The sequence below is a fragment of the Ambystoma mexicanum genome, chromosome 4p (genome assembly GCF_040938575.1).
Source record: "Ambystoma mexicanum isolate Mex_15411 chromosome 4p, UKY_AmexF1_1, whole genome shotgun sequence".
NCBI lineage: Eukaryota > Metazoa > Chordata > Amphibia > Caudata > Ambystomatidae > Ambystoma > Ambystoma mexicanum.
In genome coordinates, this window is record NC_090927.1 from 954,485,351 (window position 1) to 954,506,535 (window position 21,185).

General features: G+C 44.2%; 1 protein-coding gene across 2 annotated transcripts in view; it reads left to right on the plus strand.

Annotated features, from left to right (window-relative positions):
• Nucleotides 1-21,185, plus strand: part of ASCC3 (activating signal cointegrator 1 complex subunit 3) — a 2,962,611-nt gene that overhangs the window by 1,276,634 nt on the left and 1,664,792 nt on the right. For both annotated transcript variants that reach the window (XM_069606524.1, XM_069606525.1), the window contains exon 13: nt 12,813-12,989. In XM_069606524.1, the coding sequence (XP_069462625.1) occupies nt 12,813-12,989 (177 nt within the window). The remainder of the gene's footprint in view (nt 1-12,812; nt 12,990-21,185) is intronic.

Below are 21,185 nucleotides of genomic sequence, written 5' to 3' on the forward strand. Positions count from 1 at the left end.
CATTGGCAGTTCCTAAGGTTCTTCGTCCAAGGAAGATATTACCAATTCAAGGAGTTACCCTTTGGACTCAAACCAGCCCCTAAGGTGTTCACCAAATGCCTAGCCCCAGTGGCAGCATTCCTTCGTCAGAAGGGAGCGTATGTCTACCCCCACCCCGATGATTGGCTGTTCCGGTCTCGTTCACAGGCAGAGGCGGTGCAACATACAATGGAGATGGTCCAGACTCTAACCTCTCTAGGAGTCTCCATAAACTATCCCAAATCCTGCATGGTTCTGTTCAAGAGGCTCTGTTCCTGTGGTCCCGACTCATTGCAGTCTCGTACCTGGCTGCCCCATCAGAGGAGAGGGCACGTGCCATCCTGGGAAAGGTTCAAAGGCTATCCTCCGCCGTAGTGGCGACAGTCCAGTCCATCAAATCCCTGTTAGGGATGATGTCTTCCTGCATCCATCTGGTCCCTCATTGCAGGTTGCACAGGAGACCTCTTCGAGTTCCTAGATGCTAGGTGGAAGGAGACCTCCGGCTCATGGAATGACAAGATAGTCCTAAATCAAACATTCAGGAAAGCCCTGATGTGGTTGTCATTTTGTCATCACATCTCACGAGGGGCTCCCTTTTATGCCCCCCGTGCATCTGGAAATGGTCACTACCGACACCTATTTGGGGTGTTGGGGCCCCTGACACAAGCCAACTGTACCCCAAGGGACTATGGTGCAGAAAAGAAGACGTTACATATCAACGTCCTGTAACTGTGGGCAGTTTTTTGGGCTCTCAGGTCTTTAAAGCCACAGCTTTTGGGAAACCTGGTCAGGGTCTTCACTGACAACATGACCACCATGTATTACATCAAGAACCAGGGCGAAACGAGATCTCCGGTCCTCTACCTGGAGGCACAGAGGCTTTGGTGCCGGGCCATTACTCAGCAAATGGTTCTAGTCCCGTTCCACTTGGCAGGCGTTCAAAACACCATTGTGAACTCTCCCAGCCGGGAGCTGCGGTCCAGCCACGAGTGGGAGGTACAGCAAGATCAGGTGCCTCGGATCTTCAGCAAATGGGGCCAGCCACAGATCGCCCTGTTCGCTACAGCGTACGCATTCCCACCAATACCATTGCTGCTATGTGTGATCAACACACTGAAACTATACGGCTGCTAGATGATCCTCATTGCACCGGCGTGGCCAAGCCAGATCTGGTAGCTAGATCTCCCCCACCTTTCGATGGCGCCAGCATCCAGACTGCCCCCTCTCCCAGACCTGCTCTCCAGTGAAGGAGGATCCATCCCACACCAAGATCCAGCGTCTCTGAGCTTAGCGGCCTGGCCCCTGCAGTCCTAGAGTTTGGACACAATTCGCTGCCATTGGAATGTAAGAACATTCTGGCTAATCCCAGGGCTCCATCTACACTTGCCTGTTACAAGCACCAGTGGACTCGTTTTACAGTATGGTGCGGGTCGAAGATGATCTCTCCATGGCATGTAAAGGTGCCACAGCTTCTTCCTTACGTGCTCTCGATTGCCAAGGCTGGCCTTGCACATGCATAAATCAAGGTACACCTGGCAGCCATCTCCCTGTACACTGAGACTCCGGGCAATCTCTCGCTGTGGTCGCATAGACTCGACAAGAAGTTCCTCAAGGGCCTCTTCAGTACTTTTCCACCAGCAAAGGTTCCTGCTCCTGCATGGGAGCTTAATGTGATGCTCTCCGAGCTCTGGGCCACCGTTTGAACCTATGCATTGGTCCCCCTTGAAGTTGCTTTCTTGGAAATCTGTTTACTTCGTGGTTATCACCTCGGCCTGTAGGGTTTGTGAAATACAGTCTCTCTCATGCATGTCTCTGTATTCGTCGTTCCACCCAGCAAAAGAGGTTCTAAGGACTCATCCTTCCTTTATGCCCAAGGTCCTGTCAGACTTTCATTTAAACAAAACTTTTGATATGTACAGTTTTCTTTGCAAACCCTTCTACGCCTGCTGAAAGGTCTTTGCATTAGCTGGATGTGGTGCGTGCCTTGAAATTCGATATTGCATGCATGAAGGACTTTTCGAAAGACTGATCTGCTTTTTATAAACTTTGGACCTGTGGTTCATGGGAAGGCCCGGTCTAAAGCGTCCATCTTCAGATGTCTCTCCAGTTGCATTATGCATTGCCATCAGCTGGGCCCATTTCACCAGAGCAATCCCATCTATGACGGCGTTCCTCTCTGGTGTTCCCTGGTAGATATCTGCAGGGCTGCTATGTGGAAGTCTACTCACACCTTCACGAGATTCTACTGTGTCGACGGATTCCAGGGAGGAGTCTTCTGTCAGACAAGCAGTGCTTTGCAACCTTTTTTCTTGAGGGGAATGTGTTTCAGGGGTAAGTCTTATTGCTTCTTTTGAGCCTTGCCACCTCCCCTGGTTGTGTTTATGTTCTGCTGTGTAATCATATTCATAGCAAAGAGAGAGGGGAAGGAGGGAGAGTTTGCATGTGAATCTATGTAAAACCCCATGCTGCAGAAGGAACGAGTTACTTACCTGTAACTCTTGGTCTTCAGCATGTTTCTTGCATGGATTCACATGCAAACTCTCCCTCCTTCCCATCTCTCTTTTTGGGTACTATTGCCACTTTGTGTGAGACCAAATCTGAAGATGGCCACCAGGGGTGGGGCTAAGGAGGACGAGTGTCATTGGCTGGGGCAGTATGACCCACAGTGACAGCAATAGGCTATACAAGCGACAATGCAGTTTTGAGCGTACAGCTAAACTGTTTTATTTTACCGAGAACTCCCAGCCTGATGGGGAATATTCATAGCATGTGAATCCAAGTAAGACCAATGCTGGAGGACAAGAATTACAGGTAAGTAACTTTTTGACTATGGGAGCATAATATATAATGACTTATTATTCCAAAGAATGTCTCTCAAATGTGTCCGGTATTTAGTATGAGCATTTCAAGAAAGAAAAATGCATCGATCTCCCAAAAAGACAGCAGAGGAAATATAAAGCAGCAGTGCTTTCTTTGTAAACACTGCAACACAGTGTGTAGATGGCCTTTTACTAGGTTGTAGTTTTCTAGGTAAAATTATTGTGAGTGCTGCTTAACAGATATTCAGAATTTTGCATCTACATGAACAAAAATGTCATTCAACCATGTCCTATTGCAATGCTATGGAATTTTGGTGGGTTTATCGTTTATTTTGGTTTTTGAGATGCCTAAACGGTCTAGAATTTGTCACAGATTGCCGTAGAAATCTTGAGTCAGATAAATATTTCAAGGGTTTTAATGAACAAACCTTTAAAATTGACTTTATGGGTGTTTTGAGACTGCAGATAAATTCGATTTATGGGTTTTTCAGACTCGTCCCTTAACCTCTGTGAGCTTCCTGCACCCTAACCCAGGTTTACTTATCAACCAGGGTTAGCATGTGAACTAGAGATCAGTGCTCTGTACTGTCTAATCTAGCCTATCTACAATGTGGGGGTCTAAAGGCAAAGGCCTCATCTACCTTACTCCTTCATGGGCTTCCTTACGGTTCCCTTACTCTAGTAGTCCCATAAGTATGGGAACAATGATGTTCACGATGGTGCCTGTATTTTCTCACTCTCCCTTTCTATCCCTTGCTCTCGCTCCCAAGAACTCCTGTCCCTGAACTTTAAATTCCTTACTCCTCTTTCTCCCCCTACTACCTCTTTTGTCTCCCCTTCTTTCTCTCCCACCCTCTCCTCTCACTTTCTACTCCCACACTTGTCTCCCCTTCCTCCTCTCCCACTTCTCCTCTTACCTCCTACTCGGGCTGGTCTTCACACTCCCTCTCCTCTCTTTCTCATCCTTCTTAATCTCTCTCTTTCTCTCCTCCACCTCTCTTCTCTTCTTTCCCTCTGGTCTTCTCACACTCCTCTCCCTTTCATCCATGCCACTCTTTCCTCTACTGATTTCTCCCTCCTGAGTGCAAGCTTTGCCTCTACAACTCCTTCCTCTCTCTTACCCCCCACCCCTCTCTCTTGCACTATGACCCTCAACGAACCCCTTCACACTCTCACAATGTCGCTCTATTCTTGTAGCCTTCTCTACTACCACTCACTCTCACAATCACAACTTCACTCTTTCAACTTTGTAACAGCCTCACACACACACAGTACCTCTCCTGCACACCTATCCAGCTTATCAGATTCTTCAGCACTCCGCTCCACCTTCCATGCTCTGCATGGTCTTTCGGTCCACCTCCTCATCTCCTTGCCTCACCCTGAACACCCTTCACTCTGTTTTGCTGCTTCAGGTATTTTATACCTGTAGCTTCCTGTTTCTGTCTTTCCCCACTCCCTCAATTGGGGTTGTGTCCCATCTGTGTCTGTGGCCCAGTTTAAACCAGTTTTCCCCAGGGTTGGGTCATCATAGTGCACAACTGCATAAACCCCTCTTAGCCCCTCCCACTTTCTGTGAGCGGCAGTTTGAACAGTCTTTTTTTTGTCCTGCTTGATGTTTGCTCAGCGTTCCACTTGTTCGGTGCAGTGGCAAGTTATTTTTCTTTTGTCAGGGGTTTGACAGACAGTGTCAGAAGCTGTATCTGGGCCATTGGCTTCCTTGAGCCGTCCACTGGGCTCTCCTATTACCACATTGCATTGTGGTTCTTGTAGTTGTGCAGTAAAACAAAAGCCTGTGGCCCAAATTGAGTGTGCAAGGCATTGGGTGATCGATAGTGGTACCAGAGGCAACAGTCAAGGCACATGGGTGTTCAGTGAGTGTGGCCCACCCAACTCACTCGACCCCAGCTGTGGGGCAGTAGTGGCATATGGCCGGGTAGACCCCCCACACCCCTGAGGTTGGGAGGGGTCCATGTTCCCAACTGACAGTGTCCAGCTCCGGACCCTGTCACAAATTACAAATGTAGAGCTCCAGCCAATTTCCTGTGTACAATCTCGGCTCTGAAGAATATTGTGCAAGATTTCAAGAATAACCTGCAGATTATTGTGCACATTCTCATGAAGTAACTTAACTAAAGGAAGCACAGAGGGTGTGCTTTTTAGTTTGTGCTATTAGGTGGTGCTAAAGCGCCACCTGTAAGCCAAAACGCCACCTGTAAGCCAAAACATATTGCGTAAGAGTGCAGATGGGGAGAAATAGCGTGTGAGGACCGACACAAACCATGGCGGTGTTGTTTGGACATTTGCCCACCCATTGACTGCCTATTGCCATGATGATCCCTATGGCTCTTCCTACCCAAATCCGGCCCCTCATTACTCAAAACACCTTCTAATGAGAACTCTTTTCACTTTAATAAAGGCTTACCATCAAACTGTGCACTCTAAGTGCCTGTCAGTGTTTTTGAAAGCAGTCTTCTGAGATTTAATGGCTTAATTGGAGTTGTAAATGCTCTTCTGGTGTAATAAAAATGTCTTAACCAGGTCTACCATCAGCCACTTGATTTAAAAGCACAATTGTGTCAGTTTCTGAAGTCTTGTTAAAAACGAGCATCAGTAAAGCCAAAGGTTTCTGCTTGTATTACTATTAGTCATTTGCCAGGCACTTCCATTAGATGCCCAGGTGCTTGCACCATTTTGCACCTGCTACCATCAATAGCCAGTTAATACCATGATGGCTGTGCATGCCTGGTAAGTGCCTTTCCCATTCCTACACAAAAGCCCAAACTGTTGCCATTGTCAATGCTTATTTTATTTGCATTCGTTTTTAGAAATGTTTAGGTCACCCTATTCCAAAAGATGACCTATCATTTCAGGGGGAAGGCTGGACAGCAGTGCAAAAGATGCATTGACCAGACCCTTTAAGCTCCCGACATTCCAGCATCCTTGTGGGTGCTTGGAACCAGCCCTTAAAGCCCATGAAGGACCTTTCACTGTGAAATGCTAAAAAAGGAAAAGGGGGATGCTTGCAGAAGGAACTAGTGGCCACGAAGCAGAAGAAACAAGAATGGAAAGCCTTTGTTTTGGATGAAACAGTTAGAAAATTACAATTTTTAAAAACAGACATTTTATGAGAAGGGGGACAAGGCGGATGCAATGTTGACAGCATGGCTCAGGAGGCAGAAGCGGACAACGTGGGTGGATGAGATCAGGGAGGGTGATCATAGAGTGAACTCCGCAGGAGATGATGTAGCTTGCGGTTTCGCAAGGGATTACACAAAACTGTACAAGTGGGAGGCATGGGTGTGGGGAGAAGGGCAAGCAGATAAGGGAATATCTGGATACAGTGGAACTTCCCAAACTGACGCAAGAGGAAGAGTCCCACCTAGACTCGCAGGTTACGAGTGAAGAGATAAAGCCAGCCATAGGAAGAATGCCAGCCGGAAAAGCCCCAGGGGAAGTCGGTTTTACGATCGTGTTTTACAATGTATGGTTAAGCTGTTTAACGAGATTCTGGAGAAAGGCGAAGCATCTCCATCGTTTCGCCAGGTGTTGATTTCAGTGATACATAAGGAAGGAAAAGACCCCAGGGAGTGCAAATCTTATAGGCCGATATCCCTCTTAAATGTGGATGTGTAAATCTTTACCAGGACATTGGACTTCAGGCTCAAGTTGTTGATGCCTCGATTGGTGAATTCTGACCAAGTGGAGTTTATCCCTGAGGCACAAGGGTCTGACACGTTGAGTAGTTTGCTTAACTTGATGGAGTTGTTTAGAGGCATGGGCGGAGATCCATTGTTGCTTGGCCCTTGAAGCTAAAATGGCATTCAACAGGGTGGGCTGGGTATTCTTGTATGGAGTGATGGGGAAATTTGGGTTTGGAAGAAGGATCCTAAATGGGAAAAAAGCATTTATACACTAATCTGTGGGCGTGGGTAGTAGTAAACGGGAAGACGTCGACTCAATTTAGCTTACAGAGGGGAACAAGGCAGGGCTGACCTCTCTCTCGACTGCTATTTGTTTTGACCCTCGAACCATTAGCAGTAAATATCAGAAGTAATCAAAACATTAAGGGGCTACAAGTGGGGGAGAGGGAGTTTAAATAGCAGATGTGTGCTCGATTTGGTAGATCTGCTTGCTTCCGTTCCAGAAGCATTGGGGATGATGGAGAAATACAGCGCCCTTTTGGTTTTCAAGGTCAATGTGCAAAAATCGATACTTTTTCCATACAGTAAGGATGCAGATGAAGATGTTACCGATCTGTGGGGACTACAGGTGAACATACAGAAAGATTGCCTGAGTTCTGTGGGGATGACAATTTCAAGGACATTGCAAGCACTGGTGGAGGCAAACTTCCCGCAGTTGTTTAGACAATTGGACAATGACTTGGACGGGTTGGGAAAACTCACAGGGCCTGATCATGTGTTGGGCTGGGTTACCGGCCAACTTTGTTAGCGTTAGCACCCACCCGTCCGGCAGTATTACCGCTGGATCAAGGGTTGGGTGCTAACTGTTCGTCCCCATTGGGTAAAGAGGCCAGACTAGTGATTGGGCGGACCCTTAAATGCGGCGGTAACAGTGTTACCACTGTATTTTAGGGCTACTGCCCAACTTATGATATGGCCCACACTGTCCTGAATTGGCAGGTTGAATGCTCTCAAAATAAATGTGCTACCAAATGTCCTATATACGCTACAGATGCTGCCGGGAAGTGTGCCAGAGTACATGTTTAGAGATGCAAAATAGAAGATAACTCCATTCTTATGACGGGGAAGAAACGGAGGATCACATATGACATACTGATTCTTCCCAAAGAATCGGGTGGCGTAGGGCTACCGGACTTGGAATTCTACTACAGCGCCTCACAAATGAGAGCCCTGGTCTTCCACCTTTGTGTGGAAAAGACAAAGCAGTTGGGTATTGCTGGAGAACCATTGGATGAGACCGGTCACAGTAGGCTAATGGCTATGGGCGATGGTGAAAAACTTGCCGAAGAGGTTTAGGAGCCATCTGATATTGGGCATGATATGGGATATATGGTGGAAGCAGGCAAACATGAAAGGAGTTAGGACATGGACTTCCCTGCTAAGCCACATATGGGCTTCCCCTATTAGAGAGTATTCCCAGATCCACAGATATTTCAGGCATGGTTTGAGGCAGAGCTGGAGAGGGTAGGCCAACAATGGAAGGGTAAGGGGTTAATCACAATTCGAGTGCTGGAAGATGCATTGAATATTGGGAAATTGTCAGTGTTTAATTATATACAACTCAAGGGGGTGATCTCGGTGGATAAATGGAAGGTAGGCATATAGAGAGAGTTGACGCCCACGGAAGAAATCCTAGATACACACACTAATTCAAGGGGCTTGATCGGAACTATACATGCGGCATTGGGTACCGCCACAGTGGAGGAGTTGGGTAGGCTGAAAGACAGATGGGGAACATATATGGATGACTGGTTGGGGGAGAAGTTGTGTAGCAGTGCCCATAAGACATCTTGTGTCAGTATAAATTACACAGCATCAAATTATGACATATATGGCACGGTGACTCTGTTGGGGAAAATGTGGTGAAAGGGCCAATTACTGGCACATGGGGTGGTCGTGTATTAGTGTATTGGAAGGAGATTCTGGGATGGATCAGGGAGCAGGAAGGGTTACATAGGGAATTTGACACAAGGCTGGTTCTATTCATACTGGAAAGGAGTCAACAGCTGGGTCACCCTCTCATATATGACATACTTCGTGTTACTGTTGGCTAGGGTATGTTTGATGTAAAGTGGAAATGTGAGTCCCTGCCAGGGGAAAGAGAATGGGTGCATTAAATGGGACTTTCTTGACATGGAGAATGTCAGGGCTATGATGCATGACTCCCAAACCTTAGGAGAACTAGAGTGGGTGCCGTTCCTACAAAAGGATCAGCCACAGGCTTAAGGATGTTCCTCGGGAGAGGAAAAGGCCGGGTGCGTTAGGTGGTGTGAAGTGGTGTAGATGTCACAGGATTTGATGTCTCTCCTGTAAACGTTCGTATATGCAGTGTCCCAACCGTGTAGGTCTGCAGGGGATAGTAGGGTTCATGTCTTGATTCCGAGGGGTAGAGTCCTTTTTTGTTTTCTTGAACCGAGGGGGTGGAGGGAGGTTCTGTTTGAGGTGTGAAAACTGTTTGTGCCTAGATTAATAAAAATGCAGTAAGAATTAGTTAAAAAAGGATTTCCATCCCCCTTTGAGGGATAGAAATATAAAAAGGGACAGCAGGAGTTAATGTTGCTGCCATGCCACTTAATGAGCATGACAAGGTCAGGAATGACCCTGCCATGCAATGCACATTCCTCCTGAGCTTGTTCCAAACAGGAGCAAGGGAATTGTAGAGGAGGAGCCAAGTACCCTCACTCCAACTGCCCTGCCTACATTACCTGAAAAGCATGAACCAAAGTATGTGACGTATACTGAACAGTCAAACCAGCAAAGAGAAGAGCGTGGACTCTGTGCAGAACCCATAAGAATACCGATACCTAAAAGAATATGGGAGGTAAAGTACCCATTGAGGAAACCATACCTGCATACAAGACAATATGATGGCCATTTGAACGAGATTCCTGAAGAAGCAAAGAAACTAAATGGCAAAGATGAATGGTGACGTCATACAAAGTTGAATTGACACCCATATAGAAAGATATCCAGACCAGAAACGCAGACGATTTATAATACACAAAGGGGTACCAAGGATGAGTGACATCTTGGGATCAAGATGAAGAAACCTAAGCTACAAACCTGATGAAGACACTTAGTTTAAACGTGTACAGATGCAATGAAACACAAGCAACAAAGCAATCATGAAGCTAGACACATGCTTTTAAATAGATTAGACCGTGGCAAGTGCCAAAATATATATATATATATATATATATATATATATATATACCTCTATAGAAACATATGGACAAGTAAAGGATGGATGTTTCTACTACGCATATAAGCAGTACTGTACAAAGCCAGACAAGAAGGCCTCATTTCAGTGTTGCAGTTAAGAAAAGCAATTGAATGAAACAGAATAAAAGATCAGCTAAGGAGTTCACTGAGCCAAGAAAGCCAAGGTTTTGGCAAACTGGAATTGGCTGACATTGGATACAATTAATGTGAAAGAACAGAAGCTCCTGTTCAGAGAGGTCAAGCAAAAATAAAAGGCGTCAGAGGACTATTGAGGAATAAAATCAAATACACGAAAAGGCTAAATTTCATGGTGTCCAGTCACATGATAGAAGGAAGTTGGACGAAGGAGATGACCACACCTACGCACGGAGGCGGGCTGGTGCCCATACTCCTTAAACATTCTCAGAGAACAGTACAAACTCAAGGTCAACTTCAAAGCACTAATTGACACTGGACCATTGAGGTGATGACGGATGATATGCTAATTGGTGGGAAGCTGGTGCTAAGACGAGCTCACCTGCACCGGGTTGTTCAGTCTGCGTGCTGCTAACGTAGGTGGAAAAGTACTGACGGGGGTTAGAAGCCAACCAATTGTAGGGGACCACGTAGTTGGGGGTCCTATAACTTGTATATCCAATGGGACGTCGTACATTTAGTGACTTTCATATTGGCTATTTTGAGGGGAGGGCTTAGTTGCCCCACCTATGTTAACTATCCAATGATCTCTCTCCATTACCCTATACAGATATGGAACCTATGCTTAGTTATTCACTTAGAACCAATCCCACCTCCCGTTAGGTTTTTGTAGTTTGCCACGTAGGATGACGTTGGTAATGACGCAGGTCAAAACGTCAGTGATGACCAGTTTTGGGTACAAAAGCCCAATTTCTTTATGAAGTAAGTAGAGTCAGAGTATCGAGCAATTGCTGATGTTCGTTGTACTCCCTGTTTTAGATACTTGACATTAAAACAGACAAACTTTGCCAAGCTATTTGTGTCGTCTTGATTATTTGTCTTGATCGACAAAATAACATACTCCCAAATAGAAAAATCACTTAGAACATCACCATCTACTGGGGGACCGACAATCAGGATTCCGCCCCAACCACAGTACGGAGACAGCCCTCCTCGATCTAAAAATCCAAATAGATGCCACCAGAGAAGAAGGAAAACACTGTTTATTAATGCTACTAGATCTCTCAGCGGCCTTTGACCTGGTCGACCATGACAAACTCTGTGCCACACTAGACAACAACTTCAATCTGTCCAACAAAGCCACTGACTGGATCAAATCTTTCTTCGCAGATAGGACCTCAAGAGTATCCATTGGGAAAGAACCAGCAGACCACATACCAGTTCACATAGGCGTACCGCAAGGATCATGCCTATCCCCCACTCTCTACAACGCTTAAACCAAGTTGCTTTTTACAGCTCTGGATGCCATGGGTGTCATCTACGCCAATTTTGCAGATGTCACCGAGATCCTCATCGCACTAACAGGTATCCACGAGCAAGACTCAATGCTCATCAATAAAATATACTCACTAATCCAAAATTGGATGGCCAATAACAGTCTATGTCTTAACGACGACAAAACAGAGCTACACATACTAGGATCATCTTCCAAAATTGACTCTTTACAGCCTGCTTATACATCTTTCATCATTGACGGTACTACTATCCCTGTGCTCAAACAAGTCAAAACTCTCGGTGTCTACCTTGACGCCACGCTAACAATGTCTAAACAAGTCAATACCCTAGCCTCATCCACCTTCTACATATCAAATCTCATCTCCCTTAGTCGCAAATTCCTTACAGCTGACAACTGCGTTACTTTAGCAAGAGCGCTCATACTCTCAAAGCTTGACTACTGTAATGTCCTATTCCTTGGCACCTCCAAGACTAACATAGCTAAACTCCAACTTATGCAAAATAAAGCCCTCCGAGCTGCTTTAGGCATAAAAAAATCTGATCACATCTCAAACATCAGGAGAGACCATTGGCTCCCCCATTCAAGCTAGGATACTATTTAAAACCCTTAGTATCACACATAAATGCATTTCCAACAATGCCCCTAAATACCTCATCAACACAGTCATGAAGAAAAACCACACTAGACCTCTCATATCTAATAACAATGCTAACCTCGAAATCCCAAGATACAATAGAGAAAAAGTGGGTGGCAGTAGCTTTAAAGTTCTCGCTCCTAGACATTGGAATACCCTTCCTACTAACATCAAGAATTAAATCTCCTACCCCCAATTCAAAAAATCACTGAAAACCTGGCTTTTCAACCAATACTCAAGACTACTACGTGACCAGTATGATCCAGACCCTTACTATCTAGAGACCCCATCAATCTGTATATACCTCCCCATCACTTGTATATAAATTGTATTTTCTGCTTGAATCAATAGTATTTTCTGCTTGTATCAATTGTGCTTTGGTTTCTGTTAAAATTTCAAGATTGTATCTACCCATTGGCTTTAACTACGCCGTGATACCTATGGGTCTGGACGTGTAATAAATAAATAAATAAAATATTGATGTATGAATAAAATCTGCAACTCCATCCATCTCCAGGGTATTGCTACTCATCTTAAAGGGCTGTCTGAGGAACACCCAGCTCTGAATGTCTTTATTTTCGGCACAATCCATTTTTTTCAGTACTGGGTAGATATTAAAAATAATCAGAAACGCTTGTGCAACAGGGATAAAAGAGGGTGTTTCTAATAGATTTTTAGAAAAATCTCCTTTTTTGTGGAAAATGCTGAGATGAGCTAACAGAGCTCTCTATTTCTAGCAAAAACTTTGGAGAATTCACCCCTGCGTGTAGATTTGGTAGTGTGTGCACAATTAATGATTTACACCATTTACTAAACCAAGTGCATAAATACATGACATTCAAGTTGTTTTGTCAGAACAATAATGATGGCACAATGTAGCAATGTTGACGAAAAATGCACTATTTGATAACAATGTTTTCGTTAATGCTGATCAAGTAAATGGAGATTAATGTTAACTTTTTGGATGCGTTGTTTTCTTTATGTAGGTTGAATCGACCCAGAGCATGATTCGGATTTTGGGCCTATCAGCAACACTGCCCAACTACTTGGACGTGGCCTCATTTTTGCACGTTAACCCTTTCATTGGCCTCTTTTACTTTGATGGTAGATTTCGACCCGTTCCTCTTGGACAGACCTTCATTGGAATAAAGACAACCAACAAGGTAAATATCAATCAGATGTTTGAATAAAATTAGAAAGCTGGTCTGGCTCAAGAATAGAAGTGCCAGGCTCGGAGTATGGTTCTTACCTTTGAAATGATCGGGCAGGGTTCATAAAAAGTAATGCATAATTTCTCCAGATCTCCTAGAATTTGAAGTGAGGTGTAAATGGCGGGTGAACCCTCAAGTGTGCGTTGAAAATGAAGATGTTATTTTTTTTTTGTTCTCTTTATTTATAAAGAGCTTAAAACTCTTAAAACGACTTTTTTCATTATGTTCCTGAAAGATGTAGAATGAATTGTGTTATCTTTAATTTTAACAGAATTTTATGCATGGGCCGTGTAACTAACTGGTTTAAAAAAATTCCCTGAAAAAACAGACGGCTGAAAATGTTTACCTATGTTTTTAATATTTCATAAACCCACGATATGGCAGAAGAAGGAGACGCCAATTGTGATTATTGGTGCTGCTTGGTAGAAGGGTTTCTAAGAGTTGTTTTATGGGAGACATTTACTCCAACTATTTTAGATTTCTGGTGACCGATAAGGTTTTATGATTGGGGAGCCAGAAAGTGGTTCAGAGGTTACGCCCATTGCCTGGAATTTTGTTTGAAGTGAAGTAATGCTTTTTTTTTTTTTTCGTTTAAGGATGAATGCTGATGTTAAATGTAATACTCTTTCATTTTCGTCTGCTTATTTGAATCAGTGTTACTTCAAAATGTTGATGATTTTTTGTTGTGAAACATATATTTTTGTTTTCTTTTTTTAGAGGAACAGTAATTTTACGTGTCACTTATAGGAATCATGCTGATTCATTTTTGTAAGTGGTTTAAATGTGTAGTTTTGATTTGGTGAATTAATTTTAGGTGCACAAAATTAGGTGGAATGCTTTTGAACAACAAGGTGCTCAGTGCTATTAAAGGCCTCAACTAAAGAGGGTTTTTCAGAGTGGCATCAGAATGCAAGGCGATTTTCCCTGCGCTAACGATTGGATTGGAAGCTATCCCAGATAGCTTCCCACATTGGGAGCAATTTCCATTTCTCCCGAAAGACCTAGGTTAATGGGCTTTTGGGCTTTGAGGGTAGATGTAAGAATGGTGGATTCACTGATTTTAGATTATGGCGATCTTGAAAGGTAAGGCCATTTGTTCTTTTGGAGAACATAGCATGCCATGGGAGTCAAAGCAATAATGCCGGCCACTGCTATAGTTAAGATTGTTTTTTTTAATGTTCACCCAGTATGCTACCATAGTGCCACTTATGGTGAAGCACCCCGTTCCAGACCCCATACCAGATAGTCATGGTGTATGAAGCGAGGATCACTTGTTCAAGGGTGAACCTTCAAACCCACTAAGAGATGAACCCCAATGCATTGGTGACTACAACATTTGTTGAGGGCAAAAGAGGGGAGAGCCCAGAACAGCAGTGATCTCTGAAACTGAAGGCAACTCTGAGATGGGCATGGTATCAAGAGAAACACAGACTCAAAGATTTAGTTTCAAAACCAATTTTTACTAAGGTTCCTGGGTTGGTGTAATGCTTAACTGGCCCTAACTCTAAAAGGATGGTTCCCTTAACTGATGTTTCTAAGGGCCATTGATGTCTAAGAGTCCAAAACAATAATCCGTCTGTGTCCAAACATATGCTTGCCCTCACTCTTTGCAAAAATGTGTTAGGAAGTCTTTAAAAAGGAAAAATAGTGGTTCAACCGAAAATAGGAAACCAAGGTTGGTTTCAGGTGACTTTCTCACCAGGTCTGGGGTGGTTTCATTCAATTAAAAAAGAGCTGTTCATCAGACCTTCTCCATAGATCTTGTCGCAGTCTTACACTTTCAAATGTCTTAAGTTTCTTGTGATTCCCTTCCACAAGCTTTAGTTCTTCCAAGTCCCAAAACACAAGCAAAATGAAATATATACAGTTCCATGCCAAGCTCCTCTGGGTTACTTTCCCCAAGCTTCAATTCCTTTAGCATCAAAACTAATAAGCTATCAACTTTGTTTGGCCACTCAGGGTTCCCTTCCCCAAGTTTAGGTCCCTCTTACATTCAAACACAAGTTCGGCTGTCACAAAATAATAGGTATTCCAATTTGTTAGACCTCTCAGGGTTTCCCTTCCCCAAATTTAGGACCCTCTTGGATTGAAACACAAGTTCAGCTTGTCAGGATGTACCTTTCCTTTTTTATATACAGTTCTTTCATACACATTTCAAGTGTGGGGTACAATCAGACACTTCCGAAACCGCCAGGTTCTTGGCTTCTTCTAGGTGTGACCACTCTGAACAGTATTCCCTCTCTTTATTCCTTGCTCTTTCCTTTTAGCCTCTCACCTTCAGGAGCTTCCTGCACTCCTTTATTGCTCTCCTTTGTTTCTTTTACTTTCTCGTGCACACTTGCACCTTCCACTGCTTTGTTTTATCTGTATTGTGCCTCTTGCACACTTTCCACACTGTCCTTTCTGTAACGTGCACACTGGCACCTGTTTTATTTTCTTCTGGTCCCGCTGCACACTTTAAATGTCTTTACTTTCCTTCTGCGCTGCTAGCGCCTATTCATTCTTACTGCTTTCCTTAAATGGCTTTATATTGTAATCTTTCTTTCACTTTTCTGTGCCTTTTTACAAACTGTCTTTCTCCCGCTCCGCTTTAATCAACTGCAAGCTCTCGAGTTTCTCTCTCAGGACACGTGAATGAAAGAGAGAGGAGGATTATCGTAGGGCAATGGCCCGGGATAGTACACAACCTTACTGTTGACAGGATTTAGATAAAGCATGTTTAACCTTCCATAGTTTAGAGTCTGAAAGACAGCATAGAATTGAAATTCCACTTGGTTTTTGCACCTGTAAAAATCAGGCGGAATCCATAGAGATTCAAGTGTCATGACAATCTTTAATCAATTAAATGGTTCAGATGACAGTCCTCCTTGATTATGTTTTAAATACAGGATGAAGAACCCTTTGTGTGTAGTACCTCACAGTGCACCTGCGAGGGTTAAAGGGAAAACAAAACAATGGAAACCGTGTCTGCTTCTGTGGGAAAACCTGCAAAAATAAAGGACAGTACTGATACCTAATCTGCATTATACTTTGTCTGATATGGCAAGAATAGACAGATACTTCCTTACCCTGCCGTAGATGACTAGCTTTGTGGTCTATGAAGGATCTACCGGCAGGCGCATAGTTCATAAGCATAGACAAAATATCAGTAATGTGGCATAAAAAATCACTGTACATTGGAGGTCGGGGGTTGGGGGGAAACCAGTCAGTTTCACCCTGAGCACAAAAGCAAAGTAGCAGCGAGGGGGAAGAAGCGAGTAAGCAGGCAAGTGGGGTGCAGGAACAAAGAGTGGAAGGGGAACTGGCCATGAACAGAATGGAAAGGAAACTTCAAAGCTGTTCAGGAATGAGCACTGGGAAACAAACACAAAGGAAGCACTTAATGCAGGGGGCTGGAACGAAGGAGTTGCCAAGAATTTAGCCGGTGTCAGAAAATCCTTTACACATGCCTAAGATCCAAATGACTCACCTTTGCTCCTAGAACGACACCCCCACCACTCACGTTGTTATGAGGATGACATTGACTGCCAGTGCAGATTTTCTAATAGGCTGCTACACCATTGGCCTCTCTAGTGTCGGATCCTTGTTTTCTGCTTCTTTTACCCTCCCTCCCAGTCCCCCATCATCTTCCCTTCATCTCTCCTCATCCCCACATACATTTGAAGCAAATCATTTGTTATAAAGCTTCCAGTATGCTATTTCTAACTCTGAAAATGTTTCATGTCCTTTTTTATGTTTAACTTCTTTTTAATCCCTAGATAGGCATGAATGTGCTTTAAAACTCACTATTGGACTCATTTTTCCAAATGTTCTTGTGTGGAAAACCCTGTAAACCCTGCATAGAGGGTATGCTCTTGCTGGCTACATTTGCTAGCGTACTATAGGGCTGCTTGATAAACATTTTCATAGACACTTTTGGTTCCTGGTCCACCCCTGGTGACTGCCAATCTAATGTTGACAAAATGGCTATTCCTAAGCTTCAATTGCTTTTTCTTCACTCCACACCTCCAACAATTCCACCTCTTCTCCTCCTGGCCCAGGGAGTAACCAAGCATTGCTTCATGTGCACTTGTGGGTCTGCACCATATCTTAACATCAAGTGAATGTCTTCTGCCATGGATGGATAGGCATGGCTGGCAGAATGTTAATGTTAAAGGTATTTGTATCGCTCACAGTCACCACCGGAGTGGTCCCCTGGTGCTCTGGCAGATCTGAAAAGGAGGGTGTGAAAAGAGGGAAGAGTGGGGGGGGGTTAGTAGGGTGTAGTGGGAATAGAACAGTGAGAGATGTGATGTCCTGTTGGCGGCTTCAGTTCGGTTTGCACTGTTTGCTGAACTTAGGAGTGGTTTCCTGGTCAGTGCGACTTCCCAAGTGCTGGGGTATGTGTTGTTAGTCTGTTGTTCCAGTGTGGTGAAGTGTGTGCGGATTGCTGTGCAGAGATGTGGAGTGTGAGTTTCGGTATGGGAAGAGTATGCAGAAGGTTGAGGTTTTAGAGTTGGGTTAGCAAGTTTTCCTTACCTCTTTGTCTTTGCGTTTCTGTGCTCACCATCTATGAATGTCTTGTGTGTTTGGTTTTGTAGTTTGTCCGCATAGTTGGCAGGCATGTTTAGGAGTGGCAGTTTTCCTCTTTGTTACTCTAGTGGTATGTCTACCTGGCTGATGCAGGCGTGTTCCACGCCCTGGGTTGGCAATGTTTGGGTTAGGGGTTTCTGGTCACCCCCTGGCCGTGCCTTGGGGGGTTCGTACCTGCCTAGGTTTACTCTGTGGGCTAGCTGTATCTGGACATGGAAGTACAAGAGAAATCCTGGCAGGATAGTACAGAAGGCAGTTGGAAGTGAATAAAGAGTCCTGGCAGGGAAGTATACCAGGCAAATTGCAAACCAAGAATTTGTGTTAAAGAAGGACAGTGTTTGTTAACCAAAGAAGGAACTTGTGTTAAAGAAGGACCAAGTCTACCAAGCTTTTTACCTAACAGGATTGGTGTGGGCCAACGAGAGACACAAAGAACTGTTAGAACAAGAGACATTGCCATCCCATTAAAGACTCCAGGTTAAGGGTATCATCCTCTGGAGCCAAGGTCTTCTCATCTTGGAGAACATTTATGTTGGAGCCATTCTGTTTTTTATTTATGAATTTTTTTTTGCTAAGATCAGGTTAAAGATGATTCCCTTCTCACCTTATTATTTTGTTTGTAGTGTGAGGGTCAGGATAGAATGTCTGGACACAAAGACAGCTTTTGATTGCTGAAATCCTGACACAGACGGTTGCTTAGTTTTTGTTTTTTAGATGGAGAAACTCCTCTTTAGAACAGGGTCAGAGAGGCATTTTCCCCAACCCATTTCAGTTAAATAAGTCTTTAGCCAAAAACATGACAAAGTTCGGCTTTCATTTTTGACCCCTCACACTTCTCCCGGAAGACTAATGGAGACAGAATGCAGACTACCTTCTCCCAGAAGACCAATAGAGACAGAATGGTGGGAGGGTACCTTCTCCCGGAAGACCAATGGAGACAGAATGCAGGCTACCATCTCCCAGAAGACAAATAGAGACAGAATGGTGGGAGGGTACCTTCTCTTCTCCCAGAAGACCAATAGAGGCAGCATGGGGGGCTACCTTCTTCATTTGCACCCGGGCGGGGGTAGCCAGCCAATTAGGCAGCTAGGAATGCGCGACTGAACCACCAGTGTAAGCCTGTGTTCCAAGCCGCCATCTTCCCCCGCACCCCGTCCCCTTTTTTTATTTTTAATCCCCCAGCCCCTACTTACCTTATTGCGGCTGCGACAGCACCTTCCTCTCTGCTCAGAACGGCCGCCATGGAAAGGGAAGAGGGGCTTCGTACGGAGACCCACTTTCTCCTTCCATGGTGGCAATTTTGGAAAAGGATTTTCCTTCATACAACACTTTTGCAAGACGGGATGCTAATTACCTTAACATCATCTACGGCGGGCTGGATCGGGTGCCATCTAATGTATAATTATTTTAGGGATGCTGTGTACTTATTCATGTAAACCCTGACCATTTTTTTCATTTTAGAGCAAGATGAAGAACAGTATTTTCCTCACATTGGTTTGTCTTTAGTTTGATTCTCCCTCTCCCTCTCCTAGTTTTATTCAATAATTTATATTTAGTTCTATAATAATACATTTTTCTAACTTATTTAATATCGTTGGCGTCATCATTTGGTAAGCTTCACCATACACTGCAAGCACAGCTTGTTTGAAATAGCTTTAATTGTGAAAGCAGCACGTGAATGGTTCTCTAATATAATTGCTGATTTCAATATATTTGTAACGTACCTAACATTCAACCTTTGTATCAAAAGAACACTCTGTCAGCGAGACTATTTGCAATAGAGTAGAGTACAAAAAGGCTGGCACATAGAAACAGCTTTTCTCTTACTTTAATTTGCTAATTAGTAAAATTGTGGACACACGATTATGCATGCAAAAAATGTCCATACAAGAGAGTTAGCATTTGTTATTACACCGATAAGTGATAGTCAACAAATGAACCTCGAAGGTGTGGTAGTAAAAACGATGTGATGAAGAACGGAAGAACAGCAAAAGATAGCATGGTATTGGGTGCTCAACAGAAATATGTATTGAAAGTAAAACCTGTAAAATGCTAATTTATATGAACCAGTAAGGCATCAAAAAGGGAAATAAAGTAAAAATGAAATCCGAAAAAGCCACGAAGCTGATACTAGAAAAGTCGAGGGGGTGTGATGTAACAATCTGCATCACAACACAACAAGCTAGATTTGAATTGCTCAAACCAGCACAAGGTGTCAAATTACACCAGCGCATCTAAGTGCTATCCCGCAAGAAACCGGCAGCCTTGTGGTATAAAGAATAGGAAATGATCCGTCGATACATAGATTGTCAAACATTTACTGGTTATACCGTCTACATAAGGGCTAATGAGAAGCTATTTGCGAAAAAATGGGGGCATTGCATGAGCTTCATTATTTCGGGTAGATTCATAGAATGTACAAGTTGGGGGTCAGCCAGTCATAGGTGGTTTAAAACAGATCCATTTTGGCTTGTTAAAACAAATAGCTGGCATAATGTGCAAGATCAATTACTTCCACTTTTGGATCTCCAATTGTGTACTCGTGAGGACTTTGTACAGTTCTGTGTCAGTTAACCTTTCCTCCAGTTACGTATATGCATTCCAGTCTGAGTATATGGTGCCCTTCCTCCTTTGTGTAGGCTATGCACCCACCTTAGTTCACAGTTTTAGTCTTTTGAGGCAGTGTCACACTCACCTGGATTCTGCAGGAGCGATGGATACGGGCTCCGGTTCGAGTACTGGTTTCCCTGCGGACACAACTGTTGTATTAGTGTTCTTTCTAAGTAAGTCTGCTGTGTCACCACCCTTCCCCGGCGGGTGAAGGGGGAGGTGTGTGTGTGTGTGTGTGTGTGTGTCTGTCTGTCTGTCTGTCTGTCTGTCTGTCTGTCTGTCTGTCTCTCGGTCTCTCGGTCTCTCGTTCGATCAGGCTCACCGTGTATGTTGATTTGGTGAGCTCTCCATCCTGAGCTATGCAGGGGTGCTGGAGCTGATTCGAAACCAGTTGCTTCACTGGTTCGGTGAGTATTTGTTTGTCCGGCTGTTTCTTTCACATGCAAATGTCCTTTGGGTTCTTACATGTATTTCTGTTCTTTCAGATTGCGGGCTGCTGATCTTGCCGGCATGGTTTGGGTGATCCTGACTTGCGACCTTGCTGTGTTTGGTAAGTTTGCTTTACTGCTTGTTGAATGTCCATTAACTTTACTTTTGTTTTACAGGATTGGGTTTGGAGTGTGCCGTGCAATGCGGTGCCTCAAGAGAGGGAAATGGCACGTGACAGGGGCTGCACGGGTCGAGGATACTGCGACGGGGAAAGCTGAAAGGAATTCTCAGGTAAGCTTACCGTTCCAGCGAAGCTGGTAAAACTGGAGCCGCCGCTGTGGAATTCTGACGAGGACTGAAGTTTCTGCAGGTAAGCTATTGCGCGTTGCAGAATGAAGGAGAGGATGCCGCTGCTGAAGAGAAGGTAAGGCGGCGCATTGCGGAAGACTGAGGTTGAAGAAGTCCTGGACAGGCAGAAGATCTCCGGAGCTGCGGTGAGTGTGGAAACAAAATTCACACGAAGCATGGGTTGCTGAC